Below are 25,800 nucleotides of genomic sequence, written 5' to 3' on the forward strand. Positions count from 1 at the left end.
TTCTTTCAAATGTAGAAAACCGTTATTTTTGACATTACACCTCCTTTTATGTATTAAAGTACCTCAAACTTCTTTATACTTATAGAAAGGGGAGCTACACTGCTCTGGCCTACTTAAGATCATGTATGTGCCTCACAATAAAGCGCTTTGAGGTGACAGTTGTTGTGATTTGGCGCTGTGTAAATAAAGCTTAACTGAACTAAAATAAAATGATAACATACAACACGTAGACCCCAATGTTTAACTCTCACCTTGACTCTTCATTCGGTGTTTGAGGCGTATGTGTACGTCAACCTGGAGTATGTCAACCCCGCCCCGATTTTATCCTCGATTGCGATTGGCTGAGATGGACGTCAGTCACTCCTTCCCCCCCTCAGCGGCCCCTCCTCACCCGCGACACTCTGGCAGTAAAACGAGGCTGCTGGCTGCTTGCTACTACCGGGAGAAGATGCACTAGCTTTCCCCACGGAAACGTAAGCATGTCTTTTTGAATTATTATTATTATTTTCGCTTTCTCTCGAGTGAATTTATTCGTGTGTTTTTTTCTATAGTTGTTTAGCTTCCGCTGGCATTAAGCGCTGGGCAGCGTTCTCGTGGCGGCTGTCGGTGAGTGTTTCGGTGCTCACGTTAAAAGTATCGCTTTCGATAGAATTATTAATGGGCACCTCCAGACATCAGGTTCTTAATAGACGTGTAAGGATCGACTTATAGCGGGTATTTTTATAGGGGCGGGGGGTGTTTCGAGCGCATGGGATATCTTGGTAATTTTTGTTTACCCTGACAACTTTGTGTTGCTGTGCTGGCAGCAGGAGCCGAGCATTGCCTTTTGGTGCACTTAGACGGGACACCTGTGGTTCCCAGTTCCCATGGAGTCCTGTCCTCATGAATGCATGCTTCGTGTAACCAATCCGCACTGGCTGCTTCTCTGACATCAGTGTCATCAAAATATGTATTTATTCATTTACTTTATTCAGCTTGATTATATCCGATATTTACATTGTAGTGAAGCTGAGATTTAATCCATGGTTTAATAAAATCTTTTATTTATTTGATAACTTTAATTGAACCAACACTGGATATTACACATACTTTTCAAAAAAACAAAAAACAACACCCCCCCAAACCCGACATAAACCTCTTTTTCATATTAAAAACAACCTGGCCAAATAACCTGGCAATTATTTAATAATGAAAATAATTGTTGTTTACTCACCATAATTCATGACCCTCTTTCGTTTTTACTGTAGAACAACTAGACCATGCACCATCTAGCCCAGACAAGATGATTTTAAGCACGAGTGACGATGGCTGAGCCATTCACAGTTTGGCTGTGGGTACACAGTGCCAGAGCAACATTCAAGCTAATGTAAACACAACCACAGCCCTGAAGGTTTTTGTTAACATGTCTAACATCAGGTTTGTTCTGATGTTTTTTTTTTACGTTGATCTGTTTTTTCACATGAATTTTGTGCTTGCTGAATATTCAATGGTAGCACGATGAAGAGCTGAAATACTGAAATTGATAAAAATGGTTGATTCAGTTTTTTTTAAATAATACTTTATGCTTTATATTGTAAGTTAAAGACCCTACAACATTAGAAACAAACCCCAACAATCAGACAACCCCCTATGAGCAAGCACTTGGTGACAGCGTTGGAAAAACTCCCCTTTAACAGGAATAATCTTCCAGCAGAACCAGGTTTAGGGAGGGACAGCCTGCTGTGATGGGTTGGGGGTGAGAGGAAGAGGGAACTACATATTTTGATTGTTGTTGTAACATAATAGATTAATGGTAATGGTACATGTAATTTTATCTTGCTGATAAAATAAAAAAATATCTGTCAACAAGGCTAATATATCAGCCAGTACCGATATGTGATCATTGGTTATTGTTATTTTAAGCATCGATATTGACCCACATTTAGAGAGTATATGAACAGAAAAACCTCTAAATGATTTACTTTCAGTGGCTGTTTGGCAAAACTGCTGGGCAGATGACTTATTTGAAAAGTTCATAATTTATCAGATTCATGAATGTTTTCAAACCAGTTTATTAGCACAAATGCCAGCTTTTCTAACTTAAGGTTAGTTGGGCAAAACACAGCATTTAAAAATGGCACCCTGTTCGTTGGGGAATTTGGGATGTTTCTGGCATTTAGAGATCTAATCTGTTAATCTCAGAAATAGCCGGCTGGTTAATGCATAAAAATAGTAATTCCTCAGGCCCTAGGCAGAGTATTAGCAGCAAGAGAGTGTCCATAAATGCGGCAATCTGTTTTCAAACCCATTTGTTGGCATGCGTCTGCCTTGGTGAAGTGCCCTTGTGCAAGATATTAATTTCCCACTACAAGTGATTCTGTTCCAGTCTGCTCTCCTGGCACAGGATCTCAGGCCAGAGGATTATTGCTCTAAGGGAGTCGGTTTTAAGTCTGTCAATCAGCTGATTCCTGTCCAGCTAAAATGTTAGGTTTTTTTGTCCCTGCTGCAACATTTTGGGTGCAAACATCTAGCCAGGCCTACGTGACTCGCTGAGTTATCTCTGTGTCACTTTCTCCTTTCTGTAACACCCACTTTAAAGCTGGTAAATACAGAAGACTCTTGTTAGACTAACACACCAAGTGGTTGGTCTGAGAATAGCCCACCTGTGGTTATATGAAGTTAAAGGATCTTATGTCTTACTTCCATGCCAGCCAGCTGGTCAGCACAGAGACTAGTGTGAAATCTTTTTCTGCTTTTAACACCACATGTTCTATAAATAGTTTGGTGTTTTATGTCCCTCAGATTTTTCATAAAGAATCAACAAACTTTATTCTTGGCTTTGCCTCTCTTTTTTTTTTTGTATCCATAGCAACCAGTGATTGAAGCAGCAACACAAAGTGTCTCTTGTCTCAGCAGGAAGCAGACAGAGAGACATCTTTTGTGATGTAGCCTTTATAAATACACTGGTCAGGAATCTAAGTGCATGCTGTTTAGCTGCACATGAGAAATAATCAGTGACTGCTGAGTGACATATTGGGGCTGCTATGTGTATCTTTGATCACTCGCTCATACCCACATGTGTTTTTTGTTTTTTCTCTAACGGCACAAAGAAAATGGGCACTGTATTTCTTTCAGTGCTATCAGTCATGCACACTTGATGTCAAAGGTCAGATAAACTGTGCTGCTGCCACCATCTGATCACACCGTGTGCTGTCACACATGGGTTTATTTTTGTCACAGAATTTGGGGTATTGATGTCTGAAATGGCTAGATGAAACCTGCAAAAAGTGAAAATCTTTCTGTTTGGTAATAACAGGATCATGCACTGCTTCAACCCAGTGATTCTGACCAGTAATTCGTCATTGCTTTGTGAGTCAGTCAGGTAAAAATGGAGAGCAGATATGAAAATGATGTGGACTGTTGGGTTTTTTGCAGTCCAGTTGTTGCAAGAGTTTGTGGTTGAAAGCAGATGGATTGGCTGGTAAGTCATGGTCTGTGTGTTTGCCATGCCAGAACTGGAAACTCCAGCCTTACAATTTCTCAGGCTTCAGCCTGAAACCAGTGAGCAATCACTGTGTTGCCTGTAGTCATGTTCAAATTAAAAGAGAGGACATTCCTGTGGTCTTCATATTATGGCTGTAAAAGCATACTTGGAATTCTTCAGGAATACTTTGAATGAACGCAAGCTTTGTAATCTTGTGGGCATCTGGTGAGTCTTGAATGGGAAAAGCATAGGCTGCATATCAAAGATGAACGTAGCTTTCGGGTCTGAAAAATCAAGCCGATGGAGATGTCTTAAACTTGGATTTTATTTAATGTCCATTAGGAGGCGATTCTTCTGGTTTCAGAAAGAAGTATTATTCTGTAAAAGACTATATGACCCTCAGCTCTCCTGAGCCATGCACTGGAAAGTTCAACATACCCACAGGATCTTCCCATTATCTGAATTCAATTACCAGGTCATGGTCATTTGCTAAATTCAAAGTGTACTGGCAGCAGAGTTGCCAAGGAAAGGAATTTGAAAGTATGCAATGGGGAAAAATATGAACACATTAAACACACAATACAAATTGAAAGCAACACAGCGGTATGTGAGAGGAAGAGTGCTGCAGTGTTACAAAATGTTTGCGGTTTAAAAAAATATTTTTTAGCCTATTTGAAGTCAAGAAAGACAGAATAAATGATAACTCTTTAAGTTGTAATCAGGCCTTTAAACTGTGATCTTTGTAAGCACGTTCTTACTCAGTTTATGGTCTCAGTCATTAGTTTCAGGTTGTATTGAATGCACCATTCACCTTCTGTAATGTCTGTCCCCCATTAGAGTATAAAAAGGATGATAAGTCCTCTCCCTCAGTGCCCTCTGCAGGTTTCATAATAAGACTTCACTAATCAGTGGGTAACTTGACCTTGACTGCATCTATCTTTTAGGTAAAGTCTGTGAAAATGGCTACAAGAAGAATAATCCGCTCTTGTATTTACACGTCTGACTTTTGTCTGTTGAATCTGTGTGTGTGTGTGCTCAACTAAAAGCTGCTTTAAAGTCCAGTCTTGAAGTTTAGGGGATAAACTGTTGTCATTCTGGGCCTTGTAGGTACTTTTTACTGAAGTGCAGTGTGCAGAAAATCCACAATATGACAAACGAAGAACATATCAGAGTTATATTCATTTATTGTTGTTAGCCCAAGCAGCTCTTGCGCTGCTCAGTGTCTAGAGTCTAAACACATTTTCCATTTGCGTTTGTTTCATCTCTTCACAAAATGACAAATTCTTACCCACAGGGAAAAAAAAGAGTCACTTTTACATCTCCTTTAAACCTTTTATTCCCCCATTAAGCCCTTGTGACTCAGCAGCGTTGGCCCTTACCATGAGAATGACCTGTTTCCATCTTGTGAGATCACTTACAAGGTGTTGGGCCATTAATGATTGACTCACATTACATAAGACTGAAGGTAAAACCCCAGCACTTCTAGTCTTACAGTGCAGAGGCCTTGGTGAGATACAGTCCTACGGTAATCAGTCAGCTGAGCTAAGTAGAGCACCCGGTGGGGTGTTCAGGGACTCGTCTCATAGAAGCCAGAAAGGCCTCCGTAGCTGATAAACTAATGCACAGCAATTGCTGTGGTTTTGCTCTGAGAAATGTGAGTTTCTGCTGACATATATGAAAGGAAAACAAAATGACAGGAATGGGAGGGAGGCAATGTTAACCATGTTTGTTCAAGTGGTACTTGATAATTCTTCATTCATAATCGCCACATATTTTGCATGTAGCTTTTCAGTGAGCCTCAGATGTTGTAAACTTACTGTTGAGGCCCTGAGCTCCTACATTATATGTAAATGCAATGTTGTATGATTGCATTAATCTTTTGTTGTTTACACTACATACAGATGTATTTACATCGCTGTGGTATGCTGTTGAGCTGTGCAGTAAATTCATAACATATTTCTGTGAAGCTTCTAATGCAGCTCAAGATGCCAGACATGTCGCAGCCTGAAAATTGCAAACAGAACAGCTTGATGAGCTAAACTGAGCTCCCTGAGTTTATAATCTGAGGGCTGCTTAGATATGTTGTCTGACCCTTTAGCCTGTGCAGTAGCTGTGAAGTAAGTGGGCCGTCCATGTGCTTCATTCTGCTTTTAGCCGTGTGTTTACTGTCGCTAGCCTTGTGTTTTGGTGTGCCGGGGGTATCGAAGCGCGGTGCGGTGCGCATTCTTTCCTGTTGATGACTCACGTCCTGAGCATGGGACTGACTGCAAGCAAGGGGAACCACAGACTACACACACGCTCATAAACCACCAGAGCTTTCTCAGTTTGCAGCTAGCAGCAAATCCAAACAATTACACCCATTTGCATACATTCGGTCACACGCAAACCTCAGAGGCATTCCCTTTCCTGTCACATGCACAGTGTACTTCCACAGAAAGAGAGGGCTGTGCAAAAAGGGAGTGCCATTAACGCACAGATACAAGCACAGCAAGGTTGGAGCATGCCATTTGAGGTGAGGAGACGAATGAATGTTGCATCACATGGAGCGTTGGTGTGTACATTTAAGGCATCAGGAAAAACTCCTTAAACCTGTCATGCAAAACTAGGTCTCCTTTTTATTTATTTTGTTTTACAATTACTAGATTGGAGACATAGTGGCTGTGAAAAATATTCAGTCACCAGTCCAAATCCTTGAATTCAGGTCTTCCAATCATGTCCTTTCCCACGGGTGTATAAAATCAAGCACCGAGGCACGCAGACTGCTTCTACAAATATTTGTGAAAGAGCGGGTCGCTCTCAGGAGCTCATTCCAGTGTGGTACCGTGATAGGATGCCACTTGCGAAATTTCCTCACTACTAAATATTCCACAGCCAACTTTTAGTGCAAGGTCCAGAAAGATATGGATGAGCGAGTTTCTTGTGGAAGAACTTGCCTGGCCTGGACTTGATTGACCTCGACCTGATAGAACACCTTTGGAATGAAACTGCGAGCCAGGCCTTCTCGTCCAACATCATAAATGCGCTTCTGGAAGAATACTCTGAAATACCCATAAACGCTCCAACACCTTGGAAAGCCTTCCCAGAAGAGCTGAAGCTGTTATAGCTGCAAAGGATGAGCTGACATAATATTAAACCCTGTAGATTAAGAATGGGATGTCACTGAAGTTCACAAGCGAGTGAAGGCAGATGAGGGAGTAGCTTTGTGTCATTGACACATTTATTTATACTCTTACCTTCCCTTGAAGCCAACTTCACATGGAAACATTGGAAACATTGTCAGGCTTCTGTGCTCAGAGCTACTGCTGTGTGCCACAAATGAGTTTATTAAGGATATCCACTCTCAGTGACATCATACAGAACCAAGAGAAAAACCTCCTAAAATTTAGGGTTTAGAGCAGTTTAAACAAATGTTTGGCTGAAACTGATGTCATACACTATACAGGATACTTAGACCTGTTGGCCAACAGTGTTTGGGGGTACTGTAATCACATTACATTTTCAGTAACGCAGTAATGTAACACATTAATTACATTACAGTTACAATTATGCTATTACTTGTGTCAGTTCTTCAGTTGTCCAGGCGGATAGAAAAAAAAAAAACATCAATCAAACAATCTTGTTTTTCTTCCTGTGCACTTGTGCTACAAGCAGCTGATTTCAGTTTGTATGCGGGAGGAGGAAAACAGTGGAGCGGTACTGTGGTAAAGCTGTTGAGGAGTGGAGACGTGAACATTACTTTTATTTTTACTGCACAAAAGGACGAGAGGCTGATGGTAAAGTGGAAACTGCGTCCATGACAAAAACGACTGCATTGTACTGCTAACACTGCTTCAGCTTTTATCTTTGTGCTGTTGACTTTTGTTCAAAACTAAAAGAGAGCTCATATGTGTGTCCACCTTAGGATAGGTTAGAGTTTGTGTTGGCGTGTGAGACTGTAGCCTATAGGCTTATATTGTTTACAGGTGCTGGTGTGTTTCAGGGCATTTTTACAGACTAATAAGAAAATAATTCCTCTGTGATGAGCAATTAGATAATGTGCTGTAGGGCTGCACGATATTAGGAAAACCTGCGATGCGCGATAACTGTGATCAATATCGCGATAACGATATGACTTGCGATAAAATAAATAACAAAAAAAACAAAAAAAACAAATACATAATTTCCGTTTTACTGCAACAGTTTTATTTAAAGAAAGCTGCTGTATTAGCAATGTAACAACAAAGTGCACTTTAACATAACTTAAATTATACTGAAAATTATCTCAATGCAGTTGTTCATTCAGTTGTTCACTCACCAAGTAGTTATGATGCAAGTCGAAACTGGAGAGGAAACTTTACTGTAGTGCTTGCGTAGTTTTCAGTTTGGCTCAGTTCAAACATGACGGTCTTGCGGCATGTTTCGTACATTTGTGGAATGGCGACATGGGAAAAGTAGTTTTGTGAGGGGGCGTGGTATCTCTGGTCCACTTTCTGTATCAGACTGGTGAAGCCCTCTCTGCTAACTGTATTTATAGGCATCATGTCTTTGTCAAAAAATGTGTAATGGCCTCTGTTATTTCTTTGTACTGCTTCGACGTTTTCTCATAAGGAGTTCCACTTGAAAAACTCGGATACAGAGTCGGCTGTTGGACTGCTGTGCTCTTTGGCTTAACATTAGCAACATTAGCTAGCCCCGTCTTTCTGGAACTCTTCAAACAGTTCTCTGTGGTTGTATTGAAGATGATGGTGGAGATTAGTCATGTTTCCTCTGGTGGTTGCCACGAGTGTTCGGCAAGTTTTGCAGAGTACCTGTGTTTGGAGAACGTCGTCTTTATCAAATCCAAAGTACCTCCAAATAAGCGAGGTACTATTTATTTATTTATTTATTTATTTTAAATTCATAGTCAGTAGCGTTCTCGTCATGTGTCTCGCTCTCAGCCATTACAACTCTGACTTGTTGCTGCAGCGTTGTTCGCTCCCAACCTGCGTAGGAGGCGGGCCTCTAATCCATTTGATTGGTTAATGCCGTGAAGGGCTCTATTTGACTGGTCAAATGTGTAAAGGGGTTTCTTTGATTGGTAAATTCTTTAAAGCATGTGTGTAAACGTTTCAAGGTATCCAATTATCGCAGTTTACGCCGTCTTTTGCGATGGGCCCATCGCACAGGCTGATATCGCGATGACAATAAATTTTCGATTTATTGTGCAGGCCTAATGTACTGCATTACTTTTAAGACGTAATGTGTGACTTTTATTGAGTAATGACCCCAACACTGCTGGTCAGTATTGAAATCATAACACTATGTGATACACGTGACTTTGAAACACCTGCCTGAACTATTCATATGCTCCATGGATTGCTATCCTTATCATTATGGGCTCATCTTATCTTTTTTAATGGAAAACCAGTTTGACATTAACAGTGTTTAAGAGGAGAACATGGAAAGCGATGTACCTCTGTTCTCATGATTATCTGCTCATTTTACACACTTCTTGAACAGTGGGCTTTGGTTATAACACTTGTGTTCTACTTTGACTCATTTATACAGGGAGTGCAGAATTATTAGGCAAATGAGTATTTTGTCCACATCATCCTCTTCATGCATGTTGTCTTACTCCAAGCTGTATAGGCTCGAAAGCCTAATAACTATGCAAAATAACTGCCCATGAACTGAGAAAAGTCAAGCGTGCAGCTGCCAAGATGCCACTTGTCACCAGTTTGGCCATATTTCAGAGCTGCAACATCACTGGAGTGCCCAAAAGCACAAGGTGTGCAATACTCAGAGACATGGCCAAGGTAAGAAAGGTTGAAAGACGACCACCACTGAACAAGACACACAAGCTGAAACGTCAAGACTGGGCCAAGAAATATCTCAAGACTGATTTTTCTAAGGTTTTATGGACTGATGAAATGAGAGTGAGTCTTGACGGGCCAGATGGATGGGCCCGTGGCTGGATTGGTAAAGGGCAGAGAGCTCCAGTCCGACTCAGACGCCAGCAAGGTGGAGGTGGAGTACTGGTTTGGGCTGGTATCATCAAAGATGAGCTTGTGGGGCCTTTTCAGGTTGAGGATGAAGTCAAGCTCAACTCCCAGTCCTACTGCCGGTTTCTGGAAGACTCCTTCTTCAAGCAGTGGTACAGGAAGAAGTCTGCATCCTTCAAGAAAAACATGATTTTCATGCAGGACAATGCTCCATCACACGCGTCCAAGTACTCCACAGCGTGGCTGGCAAGCAAGGGTATAAAAGAAGAAAAACTAATGACATGGCCACCTTGTTCACCTGATCTGAACCCCATTGAGAACCTGTGGTCCATCATCAAATGTGAGATTTACAAGGAGGGAAAACAGTACACCTCTCTGAACAGTGTCTGGGAGGCTGTGGTTGCTGCTGCACGCAATGTTGATGGTGAACAGATCAAAACACTGACAGAATCCATGGATGGCAGGCTTTTGAGTGTCCTTGCAAAGCAAGGTGGCTATATTGGTCACTGATTTGTTTTTGTTTTGTTTTTGAATGTCAGAAATGTATATTTGTGAATGTGGAGATGTTATATTGGTTTCACTGGTAAAAATAAATAATTGAAATGGGTATATATTTGTTTTTTGTTAAGTTGCCTAATAATTATGCACAGTAATAGTCACCTGCACACACAGATATCCCCCTAAAATAGCTAAAACTAAAAACAAACTACAAACTACTTCCAAAAACATTCAGCTTTGATATTAATGAGTTTTTTGGGTTCATTGAGAACATGGTTGTTGTTCAATAATAAAATTATTCCTCAAAAATACAACTTGCCTAATAATTCTGCACTCCCTGTATTTGACTTTGTATGTGTAAAGCTCATTGCGTCTGATTCCATGTGAATTCATTTATATTGAGCTCATGGAAATGACTGTATTTGGATATTTATGGCTAGCTTCCTTTAAACACATCTGCTTTGGACTTTAGGAATTTCAGAGGCAGACAGACGCACAGTGAGTCAGTGATTCTTCTGTTTTTATCTCGTCCTGATTATGGATGCTGCGTGCTGCTGTTGTGTTTAAAATAAACCTGTGTTGCTCTCACATGTTGTTTTTTTAAACCTACCTTCTCCGTTCTCTGCAGTGCTGGATGTTGCAGTGGCCTTCAAAGGTCAGCGTGATGCTCCTGGCTGCTCGTCTGTGATCTCTGTTGCCACGGTTTCCAGAGATACAAGACAGCGGTAGGTGGAGGATTAGTCGAGGCGCAAAAAGATGACATCAACATCACCCACTCACAGTGACAGCAGCGGCTCCTCTAAACATGACGGCAGCCAGGTGTGTGTAACATCTGTATGTGTTACTATTGTGTGATGTTTAATTTGTTAAATTCTAATAACATCACGCACTGTGGTGCCCATCAGGCTATAAAACGTGAGAAATTATTAATGTGTTTCTGTGTGTCCATTGTCTCACTGTCAAACAGTTGAAAGTGATTCACTTATTCATGGTTGTTCACTGTGACCAAATTTTAATTGTTCCTACAAATGCGTGCCACATTCGTCAGGCGGAACAATAACTGCAGCCATAGTGTTTCTGCTGTGATAGTGAAATGTATACACACAACACAGTCATTCACTGTCTGTCTCATGCTTCGTTGCCCTGTTGTCCTGCAGGATAACTGGGAGATTGTGGAAGGGCTCAGGGGGGTTCCTGCCAGCATGCAGGAGCCTGAGAAGCAGGGAGGCTTCCTGCTCAAGAGAAGGAAGTGGCCCATGAAGGGCTGGCATAAGGTGAGGGCCTCTGCTGGCTTCTTAACGCATCAGACTGCAGCACTGCTTGTTGTTACAGGAGACTCTTAAACCCTTCTGCTACTGCTGTTGATCCTTTATTTAAGAGTCTTAGACTAAAAATGTTAGTTGTAGTGCAGCATTTTATGTAATCTTTCTATGATGCATACTAGTATGATGCTAGTGCTAGTATCCTGATTTGTTGTCTGTACCTCAGGCTGTTTCCACATTTCCTCCTCCTCCACTTTTTTAGCTCTCTGTATTTCCTCCTTTCCATTCTTTTGACTCCCAGCTGATTACACTGTAAACCTGACTCATCCCCCTCCCCTTCTGATCTCAGTGAGTGTAATCATACTTGGAAACTTTTTCCTTGCGACATGATGGAACAGCCCCTTTAACAGAGCATAGTTTACCTGATAAAGAGGCCTTGAGCTCTGTCAGCGCACTCTTTTATTTACAGTGGGGCAAAAAAGTATTTAGTCAGCCACCGATTGTGCAAGTTCCCCCACTTAAAATGATGACAGAGGTCAGTAATTTGCACCAGAGGTACACTTCAACTGTGAGAGACAGAATGTGAAAAAAAAATCCATGAATTCACATGGTAGGATTTGTAAAGAATTTATTCGTAAATTAGGGTGGAAAATAAGTATTTGGTCACCTCAAACAAGGAAAATCTCTGGCTCTCACAGACCTGTAACGTCTTCTGTAAGAAGCTTTTCTGTCCCCCACTCGTTACCTGTATGAATGGCACCTGTTTGAACTCATCATCTGTATAAAAGACACCTGTCCACAGCCTCAAACAGTCAGACTCCAAACTCCGCCATGGCCAAGACCAAAGAGCTTTCGAAGGACACCAGGAAAAGTATTGTAGACCTGCACCAGACTGGGAAGAGTGAATCTACAATAGGCAAGCAGCTTGGTGTGAAAAAATCAACTGTGGGAGCAATCATCAGAAAATGGAAGACATACAAGACCACTGATAATCTCCCTCGATCTGGGGCTCCACGCAAGATCTCATCCCGTGGGGTCAAAATGATCATGAGAACGGTGAGCAAAGATCCCAGAACCACACGGGGGGACCTGGTGAATGACCTGCAGAGAGCAGGGACCAAAGTAACAAAGGTCACCATCAGTAACACACTACAACGGCAGGGAATCAAATCCCGCACTGTCAGACGTGTTCCGCTGCTGAAGCCAGTGCATGTCCAGGCCCGTCTGAAGTTTGCCAGAGAGCACGTGGATGATACAGCAGAGGTTTGGGAGAATGTCATGTGGTCAGATGAAACCAAAGTAGAACTTTTTGGTATAAACTCAACTCGTCGTGTTTGGAGGAAGAAGAATACTGAGTTGCATCCCAAGGACACCATACCTACTGTGAAGCATGGGGGTGGAAACATCATGCTATGGGGCTGTTTTTCTGCCAAGGGGACAGGACGACTGATCCGTGTTAAGGACAGAATGAATGGGGCCATGTATCGTGAGATTTTGAGCCAAAACCTCCTTCCATCAGTGAGAACTTTGAAGATGAAACGAGGCTGGGTCTTCCAACATGACAATGATCCAAAACACACCGCCCGGGCAACAAAGGAGTGGCTCCGTAAGAAGCATTTGAAAGTCCTGGAGTGGCCTAGCCAGTCTCCAGACCTCAACCCCATAGAAAATCTGTGGCGGGAGTTGAAAGTCTGTGTTGCTCGGCGACAGCCCCAAAACATCACTGCTCTCGAGAAGATCTGCATGGAGGAATGGGCCAAAATACCAGCTACTGTGTGTGCAAACCTGGTAAAGACCTATAGTAAACGTTTGACCTCTGTTATTGCCAACAAAGGTTATGTTACAAAGTATTGAGTTGTATTTTTGTTATTGACCAAATACTTATTTTCCACCCTGATTTACGAATAAATTCTTTACAAATCCTACCATGTGGATTCATGGATTTTTTTTTTCACATTCTGTCTCTCACAGTTGAAGTGTACCTCTGGTGCAAATTACTGACCTCTGTCATCATTTTAGGTGGGGGAACTTGCACAATCGGTGGCTGACTAAATACTTTTTTGCCCCACTGTAGCTTTCTCATTTGTAAAATGCAGCGTTCCCATAAACTGCTTATGTCAATATATGATGATTATCTTTAATCATTTGGGTCACTTATCTCACTTCAGTAATAAAATTTAAATGTCAGGTTCAAGAGAATTGAAAGGGACTGTTGTGCAAATCTCCACAGTCTGCATTGTGTTTAATGGTTTATATACGCAGTAATTAATAGACCATGGCACGTCTGTAAATAAATACAAATTCATTTATCTTCTTCCAACATAGAGATACTTTTTGTTGGAGAAAGGCATCATGAGATATGCAAAGCGGGAAAGCGATGTAAGTATTGTTTTATGACTCCATCTGTCTCTCTTCTGTATATACAAACTTATGCACAAGTTAAATGCCAAGTGAAAAGTGTTTTATTTATTTATTGCACAGATTAGTAAGGGGAAACTACATGGCTGCATAGACGTTGGTCTCTCTGTAATGTCAATCAAGAAAAAAGCCATGTGCATTGATCTGGATACGGAAGACAACATCTACCACCTAAAGGTAACTCTTGAGACATTTAGTTACATTCCCCGTTATTTTTCTTACTGCTGTTTGAGATGTATCCTCACTAGCAAGGGCCTCAACCTCGGCAGGTCTTCTCTTTGATTTCCTTTGTGTGTTTCATAGAAAGACACCCGCAGGAGCTTTGGTTCTTCAAGTTTGCCTCAAGCTAATTTGACTTTGTGGCTTCCAGGTGAAGTCGCCGGAGCTGTTTGAGGAGTGGGTGTCAAAGCTGCGTCATCACCGTCTGTTTCGGCAGAATGAAATAAGCATGTATCCCCACGAGAAGCATCTCTTCCACCCCCATGCGACATCCTCTCCCTCTCTTAATGAATCGCTTAGGAAAGTAAGTTGCCCCAGTCCTCTTGTGTAAGGAAAAAAAAACATCCTTGGGGATGTGTTGTGCAAATTGTGTATCATCCTTTGTCATTCATCTCAAATAGAGGGCGACTCTTACCAAGCAGGCGTCAATCCACCAGTCTAAGATAAACTCCTGGCTCCACTCCTCAGACGACATGGACAAGTGCTGTAAAGGTCGGTTTGTTTGTTTCTGTCTTCTTTCTTATTTCTTACCTATCACAGCATGTCTTGGTGCAGTTAATCTTTTATTTCTGTGCCTACAACTTTGATCTAATAATACCTTCTCTTTTTTTTTTCTTTTTCAGACTTGGAGGACTGTGAGTCGTATCTGCTGGAACTGAACCTGCTGCTGAAGAGCATGGAGGTCCTGCACCGCACATACTCAGCTCCAGTCATCAGTGGACTACAAGTGAGCACAGGCACTCGGATTAAGCTGCCATTAGTGGTTCTTTATAATAATCAATGTGTTTCCCATATAATTAAAGTCAATAATACAAAAGCAACTTAGTTACCATGCTGGTGGGGAACATAGACAGGAAGTGGTGGGTCTAAGTTGTTAGTAGCCACTGAAGTTTCACAGTAAAAGTTGGTGTTTGCCTACAGGTGGATAAATAACATATTAAAAAATGCTTCTTTTTATTGCTAAATGTATTTACAAGTTTATGTTTGGGAAATGTAGTTAAAGCTGTTTGCTGTAGTGTCCACCTGCTTTTCAAAGAGATTAGTAAGACAAACTGTTATGTTAATAATACAGGCTTTCCACCAGAAATGTTAGAGCTGGTAGTTGGCAAGGGTGTGGAGGAGGATACAGTAAATTCATTGCATTGTCTTTTAAAAAAAACAAAAAACTGCGGAGGGTCACATTAGGCAAGATGGGATGCTGGGATGGGAAAACACTGGTGGAAACCCTGATCTTGGAATTCTTCTAATGTTGTTACAACCTCAAAATATGTCTGTGGTGCCACAGGCAGCTACTTATGAGATCCCCAAAAAGGAGAAGAGGCCGAGGAGGTGGCGGTCCAAAAACAATGGCAAAGACACAAAAGCCACGCTACAGGTTCACGCCCTGCTTCTTATTTTTTTCCTCTGCTGCTTATGCTTTGATATAGTTCAGTCATTAAATGGTGGGAAAGAAGGGAATGTAATGTCTCACTTTTGTCTGTATTTGACTGCCAGGTTCCAAGCTGTATCTCCTCCCAGCCCCAGTCCCAGTCCTATCGCCTTCATGCCTCCAATCCAAATCTCTCCACCGCTGAGTCAAACACCCAAGAAGTCTGTCCTGAATCCCCAGAATCACCTGCAGATGCTTCACATCTGCAAAAGGACTTCTGCCAACTAGCCAACAGCAGTGAGTCCTTTCCTGGTTTACTGTAGATTTAAAAATATGCTTTTTTTGTGTGTTCACTGCCATACGACAAAATTGTTTCCATGACAACTCAGTATTTGCTGTGTCCCTGCTTATTTTCCCGTCTCTGACATTTGCCTTTCTCCAGTCCACGTCAAACTGAAGTCAGCATTTAGTTCCCTGGTGGCAGAGAGAGACAGGCTGAGACACACTATTGACCTGCAGCCCACCCAGCCTGCGCATGTTGTCGGTCTAAAGACCGCCTATGCCTCAGTGAGTGACACCGGGTCAAATTCTATGGTCCTGTGGAATTACACCACAAATACTCACAATACCTGACAAGTGGTCTGATTATACTCACCTGGTGTCTTTTTATCCAATTCAGGATTCTGTAGATGCCCCACAGTCCTTGGTGCACCAGGTCTCCAGTGAGAGCAAAGGATCAGAGTCCTTAACGGAGTTCTTTGACGCTCAGGAGTACCTCCTGTCCTCTTCCTCTTCTGAGAACGAGGTCAGACATCATCTGCAAGATCAACTGCATCTCCATGTTCAAAACGCAATAAATGATCAGCTGATTCATTCCAACGTTGTTCCCACACAAAAAGTTTGGCATGTCCAAGATATTAGTTTGTTAGTTTTTGTTGAATATTTAGCCACGTTTAACATAATCGGACACCATTATAACCATTTATATATGACAGAGAAATCGTAGGTCTGCTTTTGTTCCATAACACACACATTATGGAAATGACTTGAAAAACACACACAGATTAAACAGTTTCTGTGTAGAGATTTAAAAAATAATTATAGTGTAAAACTAAAAACACACGCAAAAAAAATCAGCAACACTGTTTTTGTTACATGGTTGGTTTTTCTAAAACTTAAAGTCAGGGTAGAGGGAGGTGTAGAAGTGTAGATTTCTCTCAACCAGTTGAATGAATACTCAAAGACAATTCTGCAAATGCGATTTAAAAAAATGACTGCCTAACTGAGCTTTACTAACATGTCACTCCTAAAATGTTCTCCTCTATCCCGATGATGCAGAGGCTTTCTAGATCTGTGTGCTTTTGTCCTTTGATTCAGTATCCTGCTGGCTCACTGACCTTTCATCATTGATTTCCTATCTCAAGGTGTCTGACGATGACTCGTATATAAGTGATGTCAGTGACAGTGTTTCCGTGGATACCTACAGCAACGCTGGGGGGAGTGAGAGGCACAACTCCGGTAAGTAATAAGGCAACAAGCTGTGCATCTGTGAGAAGTCATTGTGACACCCACTGTGTATGAAAAGCTGAATCCTAATCTGAAATTTGTAGTTCAAATCATCGTCATAATGTAGTGAGGAGGAGAGGAGAGAGGTACAACAGTGAGTGTCTACAGCCATCTGTACAACACGGTGGAGGCCCTGTCGTGGTTTAGGGACTAATTTTGGGCCCAGAAGTGCTGGCGATGTAATAACATCTGCAAAAATTATACTGTGTAAATAAGGAAAGGACCTCTAGGGACATTTTCCGTGACGTAACAGCATCAAATAAATTATTGATGCCTAGTAACAGTAAGATTTCATACTGATATTTTATTGATATGGATACTGACATTTGTTATGCTTTGAAAATGTGACCTATGTTGCATTCGTGTGGACAATTTTCAGTACATCCTTAACCAGTTTGGAGCTAATACAATCACTAAGTATCAGTGAAATAAATCTTTGGTTCCAAAAATGTGTTGAAAATCGGCACAGACTCCCAGACATGTTTACAAACTCAGTGCAGCGTTGTTTAATGCAGTGTGTGACCGGCATGAAAGCTGTGGTTTTTAATCTTTTCACAAACAGAAGGAACGACATTCCTGCAATCAAATCATTCAGTCCCAAATGCAGTTTTCCATTTTTATTAGTTTCCCCATTTGCACCAAACTCAGCCTTGTAGGTCGTCTTCTTGGTGTCCTCCACAAGTTCGTGTATACACTTGGAATCTGCATACATAATCATATTAACATATAAACAAAACAAAAAAACACTCCTCCCATGCAAACATCAGTGTTCACTTATGTCTTTTAAAGCCATGCATATTAATCTGTCTCTTACGACATCGTATTTCTTCTGTAGTGAGCAGCGTGGTGACGCTGGCTCGTCGACGCTCCACTCTGCCCTCTCCCTGTCCCGCCAACAGCGTGAGCCTGTGGAACATCCTGAGAAACAACATAGGCAAGGACTTGTCCAAGGTGGCCATGCCCGTGCACCTCAATGAGCCACTCAACACTCTGCAGAAGCTGTGTGAGGAGCTGGAGTACAGCGAACTCCTGGACACTGCTAATCAGACTCAAGACCCCTACCAGCGCATGGTGAGTGGGAAATATTTTACATGTGGACTACAAACCGGCACATGCAAAACATTCAAATTAGCATGTTCTAATTTTCCTGAGACACTTTTGAAAGTCATATTCACAGAGTTATTTTTACAAGAGTTTGAGGTTCAGATCCTCTGACAGGCATATTAATAACACACCTAGCAGACATAAGCTCTGTGCTCTTCCTCAGGAAGCTAATGTGATGTTTGTTTTGTATAATGTGTACTTTTTCTGGAGCCGTCAATAAATATTTAATTACAAGGAAGTCACTCACATAAAACATAAAACGATACAAACTGTGGTGTATTACCTTTAACACAAATTCATATTTAAAATAGGGTCATGTATGAATGCACACACACACAGATTTTGCCTCTGTTAGTTTCTTCTCCGACAAATTCCTATACACAGTTTTATCTTCATAGTCTGGGATGTGAATTTTTTGCAGAAACCAATTACAGGCTCATTCCATGGAAGATAGTGAGTGCTTCCTGCCTGAGCCCACCCTGCTCACAGCTTTTTGTTTTTTTTCTTTTGTAGTGAAACAATGAATTTGAATTTGACCTTCATACTATGAAAATTATTGGACTTTCAGGCCCTCAAGTATGTAAAGGTCGGCTGAAATTTGACAACTTCTGCTTTATCTTGTTTCATTAAAACTGCAACCAAATCAGGTCTTGTATCAGAGTGCAATGTAAAAAGGAGAGCAGCTACCCATCCCATACAGGGATATGACCCATGCAAAAACTCACCTTTGAAGTTGGTTGTAGGTACAAAGATGTTCTGACGGGAAACAAAAATATTATTTTACTTCTTAGTGTGGGTTTGAAATTGATTGAGCTCCAGTGTATGAGGGGGCTCAAGCTTTCCCCGTGGCTGACTCTGAGGGTGTTTTTGACATATTTATTTTTTGAATAGAATGACAGAGTGGGAACATCTTACTGTTCTTGTTTGGAACCAAGTGTCATTCACTGAGCCATCCCTTTCTTCCTTCCTTGTGCAGGTGTATGTTGCTACATTTGCAATATCTTCATATGCATCCACCTACTACCGAGCAGGAAGCAAACCCTTTAACCCCGTCCTGGGAGAGACGTACGAGTGCGACAGGCCTGATAAGGGCTTCAGGTTTATAGCTGAGCAGGTAGAAGTCACAAAGTTTACACATTCTCTTCAGACTGCACACAGCTGCTTTGTCATCTCTAAGTTAATGCAACTGTCAAATTATTTGTGACAACTTCATTAGATTCTGTTTACAAAAAGTGGAGGGGAACATATGAATGCCACTTTCTTTATGACTCTTTTCACAAAACTAGCCTAGTAGTAGCAACAAATGTAGGGCAGTGAAATGGTGCCCTGCGGTGATCTGATGCTTTATTGGTTGTATAGCTAGCAAAGAATTAACTTTCAACTTACAGACCCAACCTTTTCATAAAGGACCTCATTATTGTTTTCTTTTTCTCCCCACTTTCCAGGTGAGTCATCACCCGCCTGTGTCAGCATGTCATGCTGATTCAAAGAACTTCACCTTTTGGCAAGGTGAGCCCCGCAGGGATTATTTGGAATAAACACCCCACATCCACCCTCTTGTCTGCCTGGGCTTCTTGCAGATTACACCAGAGCTCCCACACCTTGTTCCTGTGTGTTTGCTGCATGCTGTAGATTTTACATGTAGCAGAAACTAGTGTCTTAGCCGATCTAAATAACCTCATTTGACCATCATCTTGTACCTTCCTATCATGTGATAATTAACTGCTTAGCATCATTGCTCTCTATAAAATGACTCTATTGATTATACTAATATAGCTTGTGGAAGCTCTGATGCATTCTGGCGCGTTGTTAAAAAATAACTGAGCAGCCTTGGGTAGTCAGAGAAGCTACAGATTGTTCCCTTAATGCTCTATTGTTCTCTCCAGATGTTCGATGGAAAAATAAATTCTGGGGAAAATCCATGGAAATCGTTCCCATGGGAACCACCCGTGTCACGCTACCTGCGTAGGTTCTTTACTTTTTTCTATTTTGTTGTGGATGTGTAATGAGTGCAAGCTAAATGGTGCATTGTGTGTATATGTGTGTGTTTTCTGCAGGTTTGGGGACCATTATGAATGGAACAAGGTGACATCCTGCATCCATAACATCCTGAGTGGCCAGCGTTGGATCGAACACTACGGCGAGATGGCGATCAAAAACATCAACAGCAATGTCTGCCAGTGCAAAATTACATTTGTTAAGGTTAGTACACAAAGATGCTGTGTGTAAGCCACCAATATTAGAGTAAACTTTCCCCCCCTTACTGTTTGTAATATTATTTTGCTAAATACATGTGATTCTCTGTCATGCTGTTGTTATTAGTAATTTTAACATGTTATTTTTTTTTTTTTATAAGCTCCCTTATCATCTGAGCAGGCTCGTAAAAATGATCCACGCTTGTTATAAAATTACTGCTCATTCAAATGTCCATTTCTTGCACATAAAGCCATAATAGCAGTAGTAAGCCAAATTCCTTCAACGCTAGAAGCTTAAACAGCACCATCTACTGGACAAAAAAGAAGCTGACCTGTAAAAAAAAATAAATGTCAGAAAAAGTAACAATGCTGCAGTTTCTTTTAAATTTAAGAGGATTCATTTAGGATTTAGTGCATAGTTTGTATGATACAAATAATGTCTGCTTTTGTATGGTGTAATGTATATGTATCGTGTCCTTCTTTTTAAAATGAAATATAAATATTTCCTTTTTAGGCAAGAACATGGAGCTCTACAGTGAATGAGATAGAGGGTGTGGTTACAGATTCAGATGGAAAAGTGGTGCACTCCATATTTGGAAAATGGAACGAAGCAGTGTTTCAAGGGAAGCCACCGTCTGCCACGTGTATCTGGAGAGCAAGTAAGTGAGGAGTCGCTGGAAGTGTCGGTCACACTGTCTTGCACCGCTTCAGTCAAAGCGCACAACTGACCTGAACATGATATTAGAGCTGCTTGTTTTTATGTCTGTCTGTGTTTAGATCCAATGCCAGTGGACCAAGAACAGTACTACGGCTTCACCCAGTTTGCGGTGGAGTTAAATGAGCTGGACCTTGCTTTAAGACCTCTGCTGCCCCCATCGGACACGCGCTTCAGGCCGGACCAGAGGTTGCCACTCTTTGTCTCTCATTCCTGTGTACACACTGTAACATTGAGAATCTCAGTTTGTTTTCTTAGTCCTGATTACAATAAACAACAAAAACAGATGGTCTTATACAATAGATAAATTCAAAGCTGTAAAATCTGACCATTTGGTTCCATGAGCTTCTGGGCCAAGTCTGGCTTTGCCCATGTGGTGTGAAGCAGCACAAGGCAGAGGTATGAACATAACCATAGCAACAGCTATACTAGTCTAGATCCAGAAAGATGAAGAGTATTGTGTATGTCCTTGCTTGTAGAGAGAGATTGTCCTTTAAACATAGACTGTATATAGAACATGAAATCATCCATTAATTACCGAGGCGTCGTCTTCAGGTCTCACGTTGACTATTTTGGCTGTCAACAACTTGGTGTTTTGAAACTGGATGTGATGCACTATATTGCCAAAAGTATTCACTCACCCATCACCAAGCACAGTACAAATCATCAGATAGAGTAACTGGACTCTAGGGCAGTGGAGACGTGATCTCTGCATTGATGAATCATACTTCTGTCTCTGACAGTCTGATGGATGAGTCTAGGTCTGGTGGTTGCCTGGAGAAACTGACTGCATTGTGTCAAGTTTGGTGGAGGGGGGCTTATGGTATGGGGGTTGTTTTTCGGGCATTGAGCTCAGCCCCTCATTTCCAGTCAAAGGAACTCTTAATGCTTCAGCATACCGAGATATTCTGGACAATTTCATGCTGCCAACTTTGTGGGAACAGTTTGTTTATGACCCCTTCCTGTTCCAACATGACTGCACACCAGTGCACAAACCAAGTTCATAAAGACGGTGATGAGCGAGTTTGGTGTGGAAGAACTTGACTGGACGGTACAGTCCTGACCTCAACTCGATAGAACACCTGTAGGATGAATTAGAGCAGAGACCGTGAGCCCGGCCTTCCAACGTCTGGGCTCACAAATGCGCTTTTGTAAGAATTCCCATAAACACTCCTAAACCTTGTAGAAAGCCTTCCCAGAAGAGTTGAACCTGTTATAGTTGCAAAGGTGGGCTAGCATTAAATTAAACCCTGCGGATTAAGAAGTTCATATGTTCATACATCGGTGTGTGTGGTTTTGGATCTGAGAGTTAACTCAGATGAGTTCAATATGTCAGGATCACCTCAGCTGGCCTCCACTGTTTGATAAATATATCTTGTTGAATTCTCAGAGACTATGTTATTTATTCTTGACCTAGCTGTGGCTGTAATACGTTGGTGGGTCAAGTTTGAGCCACTTAAAAGTGATACACAATTTCTTTAAAGGAATTATTCCTCTCTTCCTTCACTGCCCTCTGGTATTTTTGTGTGCCTTTAATATCTCATACCAACATATTGTAGGTATGGTTACCAGCATGTGGCTGACATTTTCCCCAACATTTGTTTGCTTGTGTTAAGCTAATTTTTGCCACGATTACTAGTGTCTGGAGTTGGCTATCGTGTGTACTCCTGCACATATTTCTTCCTGCCTATCCTCTGGTGTCTATTTATTTCAGCTTCCCATCTTGTTTTTATCTGGACTGTATTGTTCAAATTTAACTGAGAACGTACATTAAGTTTTGCATATTTAGTATTGTATACAATAGGTTTTGAAGAAGTTTGTGTTAAGGAGTTTCTGTTTACTTTATCCTCCTTTTTCACTCTTACCATAATCAACAAAAACAACAACATATTGTATTCTCTAAGATTGGAAACCAGAGATCTTGAGTATAAACACATTAGCAGATTGTTCACAGACAAATGAGTCCGAGAAACGTTTTCTTCTATATAGATTTTCCCCCTGCTGGCCATTACAAAGAATGCACATTGCCTTTTAAAAATGCATTTGCTTTACTTTTCAGACCAGGAAGTTGTGTTCATCTTTTATGTACAGTCTAATATTTTAAATGTATAGTAAGTTTTTTTTTTTTTAATTACTTGTTCAAAAGATATATTCCTACTGTCCTAGAATAGTTGAATAACTCTATAAGTATAATAGCTCTATAAGAAGGGACATGTTTCAGTGAGTCAACATAAATACATAAATCTTTGTTCTTTCATTTGAATTTGAGTAACTAGAAAATGTTTTATTAACATGAATCCAGCAGGTTTACAAAGTTGTGTAACAGCTATCCAGTGATTAACTACCAACGTTATGTTATTAAGTGACATCATTCAGAAGTTAATATTGTTACAGCGGCATCAAGTCACTTCCGAAACTGCACGAAAGCTGGAGTTTTTCTTTTTTGTGGAGGTTGGGAATGGCACTGACAGACAGCAGGAACAAATCTGCACTGATCCCCACCCTGACTGTGTTTCTGTATATTTATTCCAGGCTGCTGGAAGAGGGGAATGTAGATGGAGCTGAGGAGCAGAAGCAGAGAATAGAGCAGCTCCAGAGGGAGAGGAGGAAAGTGCTGCAGGACAACAACATGACACACCAGCCACGCTTTTTCAAGTATGCTCTTTTCCTTGTCTGTAAGGTCTTTGTGTGCAGTGTTTGTGTGTGTTTGTTTGTTTTGTTTTTTTGTTTGTTTGGTTGGTTGTTTGGTTGTTTGTTTTTTTTCCCAACATAATCCTGGGCTTGTTGTAACTCAAAGTACAGATGAGGGTAAAATTATTAGCTCCTGTATGAAATTTAAAGTTTTTATCATAATGTTCCTTTTAGCAGAGCAAATGATTTTCAACATGCATTTCTAAATGCACTAGTTTTCTGTTTGCACCCAATAAAATAATTATTTCAGGAAAAAACAAAAAATACAAGGGTCAAAATGATCAATCCCCTGAAAAACTGAACGTTTTATTAAGCTATAGCACAAACAAAGCTTAGAGCATTTCAGAGTTAACCTAATTTTGATTTTGACTTTATCTTTCAACCTACACACAGAATAAAAACTTCAGTAAGGGTTTGAGCGGTCACTTGAGAAAGCATCAGGTCAAAAACAAAAGAAATCAGTTTAGACTTTAAAGAATTGTTGCTGCTCACAAAGCAAAGTAATCACAGTGTTTCCAAGTGTCAAGAACTGTAGTGAGAAGTATCAAGAAATTCAAATGGAGCCACAAAGTACAGAACTAACCTGGCAGAGGTAGAAAGCAAAAGACTCAAACTAGTGAGAGATCTAAAGAGCCTGGAACTGCCAAGACACTAATGAATGATTTAATCAAGTTGGGAATTGTAGTCTCAAGGAAGACAATCGCTAGAATCCTGCCAAATCCTGGCCAAAGAAACTGTTTATATTTGGAGAACATAGGGAGAGGTGTACAGCCCAAAGAACGGTGTCCCCACAGTGAAACACGTTGGTGTGAATATTATACTGCGGGGACGCTTCTGGAACAGAGAATCTCATCAAGGTGGAAGGAATCATGAAGAAGATAATGTGAAGATAATGAAAGAAAACCTCAGCGGCACAATTATGTCTGAGTCATCACTTTGTCTTCCAACACAACAATGACCCAAAACATGGGTTGCTCCCGGTGAAGACGTACCTCCAGAAGACCAAAGTGAATGTCATTAACAGACCTGCACGATGCCCTGGAAATCTGTGGGGTGATTTGAGACCAAGGTCTGTGCCAGAAGACCATCAAATCTGGAGGCGCTTAAAGGTTTGCCAAAGGAAAAATGGGCTGATGATGCTCAGGAGACGTGAGTGAAACTAGCTGAAAACTACAAGAAATTACTGCAGGCTGTTATCCAGCAAAAGGATACACTGTTACTATAACTGACTAAAAAATGTTTTTTGTGTGCAAAGTAACGTAATGTAAGCATCCAAATAAAACCAGGATGTTTGGAGAAATGCTTTATAATATTTGGGAAATGTTCACAGGGGAGCTAATTTTTCTATCTTCATCTGTAGTTCCTATTTGTAATTTTGTGGTGCGTCGGTCAGTATCTGTCAGTCATACTAATTCATGATCATTTGTGTTTTGCTGACAGGAAGTCTAAGGATGACACTTGGGTGAGCAACAACACGTACTGGGAGATGCGCAGAGATCCCGGATTCAGCAAAATGGACTTCCCTGTGCTGTGGTGAACTTTGGATTTAACCAAACGTCTGCAGTCGACTTATTATTAAGAGGGAAGTATGAAACTGAACTGAGGGCAGACTCAAAGTGTCCTGACCTGCCTGTGTAATGTTCCATGTCAGTGTAACCTGGATCCACACTTCCTGCTTCCTCTTTTAGAACTGAGCACAACCTATAGAACTTTTATTGGTGTGTTTTGGTTTTTTGTATTCTTTTTTTTCCAATGGTTCTTCCTAGGCTTTCACTCCTGTAACTGTAATTTACATGTAAGCGTAGACTAAAGGTGCATATCTGTATGTTTCACTGTATCTCTGCTTTTACCAAAGTGCCTTTTCATTGCAGTGCTGCATTCAAGGAGCTGCTGTAGCAGTTTTGCACTTTTATTCAGACTAAAAATGTTTTAATGATGTCAGTATGATTCTTAGCTGGAGAGAAAATGATGGTCAGGGGCTGATGGGAACTTGTGCAGATGTTGTTGTTTTTTTTTATCTTGCTCATGTGCTCCATCGAGTTAACATCGTGACTCGAAGAATTTCTTATTATTCCAGCTGATGCCCGATTAGAGATTCTTGTGATAAACAGGAGTCCGTATGCTGCCTTGTTATAATCAATCCTGTCATGGGATCCTGTGCACAATTTTTTTATTGAGGAAATGGCAATGACACTCCATGTTGAAAGAAGATTAACTCTACAAGGGATGGACAAGTAATGGTGTCTCACTGGTTCTTGTTTGCCTCACTGCCAGTCTCTTCAAATGGTCATCAAAAAAATGCCCCCTCATTGAAATAAACTTGGCACATAAAGTAAAGAA

General features: G+C 41.0%; 1 protein-coding gene across 1 annotated transcript; it reads left to right on the plus strand.

Moving 5' to 3' along the window:
• The first annotated feature begins 387 nt into the window (after window positions 1-387).
• On the plus strand, window positions 388-25,800 carry LOC146683362 (oxysterol-binding protein-related protein 3-like). The gene is made up of 22 exons (XM_085446080.1): window positions 388-473; window positions 10,550-10,740; window positions 11,079-11,195; window positions 13,509-13,562; window positions 13,665-13,778; window positions 13,972-14,124; window positions 14,222-14,312; window positions 14,444-14,547; window positions 15,106-15,195; window positions 15,315-15,486; window positions 15,632-15,756; window positions 15,869-15,994; window positions 16,614-16,707; window positions 17,591-17,826; window positions 18,836-18,973; window positions 19,305-19,368; window positions 19,746-19,824; window positions 19,917-20,061; window positions 20,569-20,713; window positions 20,832-20,958; window positions 23,302-23,424; window positions 24,901-25,800. Exons 2-22 carry the CDS (start codon window positions 10,678-10,680, stop codon window positions 24,995-24,997), a joined length of 2,457 nt encoding a protein of 818 aa, XP_085302206.1. The 5' UTR covers window positions 388-473; window positions 10,550-10,677; the 3' UTR covers window positions 24,998-25,800.

Source organism: Copadichromis virginalis, linkage group LG22, assembly GCF_057382275.1.
Source record: "Copadichromis virginalis isolate Kocher_CV1m ecotype Utaka linkage group LG22, C_Virginalis_male_GT1.1, whole genome shotgun sequence".
Classification (NCBI taxonomy): Eukaryota; Metazoa; Chordata; class Actinopteri; order Cichliformes; family Cichlidae; genus Copadichromis; species Copadichromis virginalis.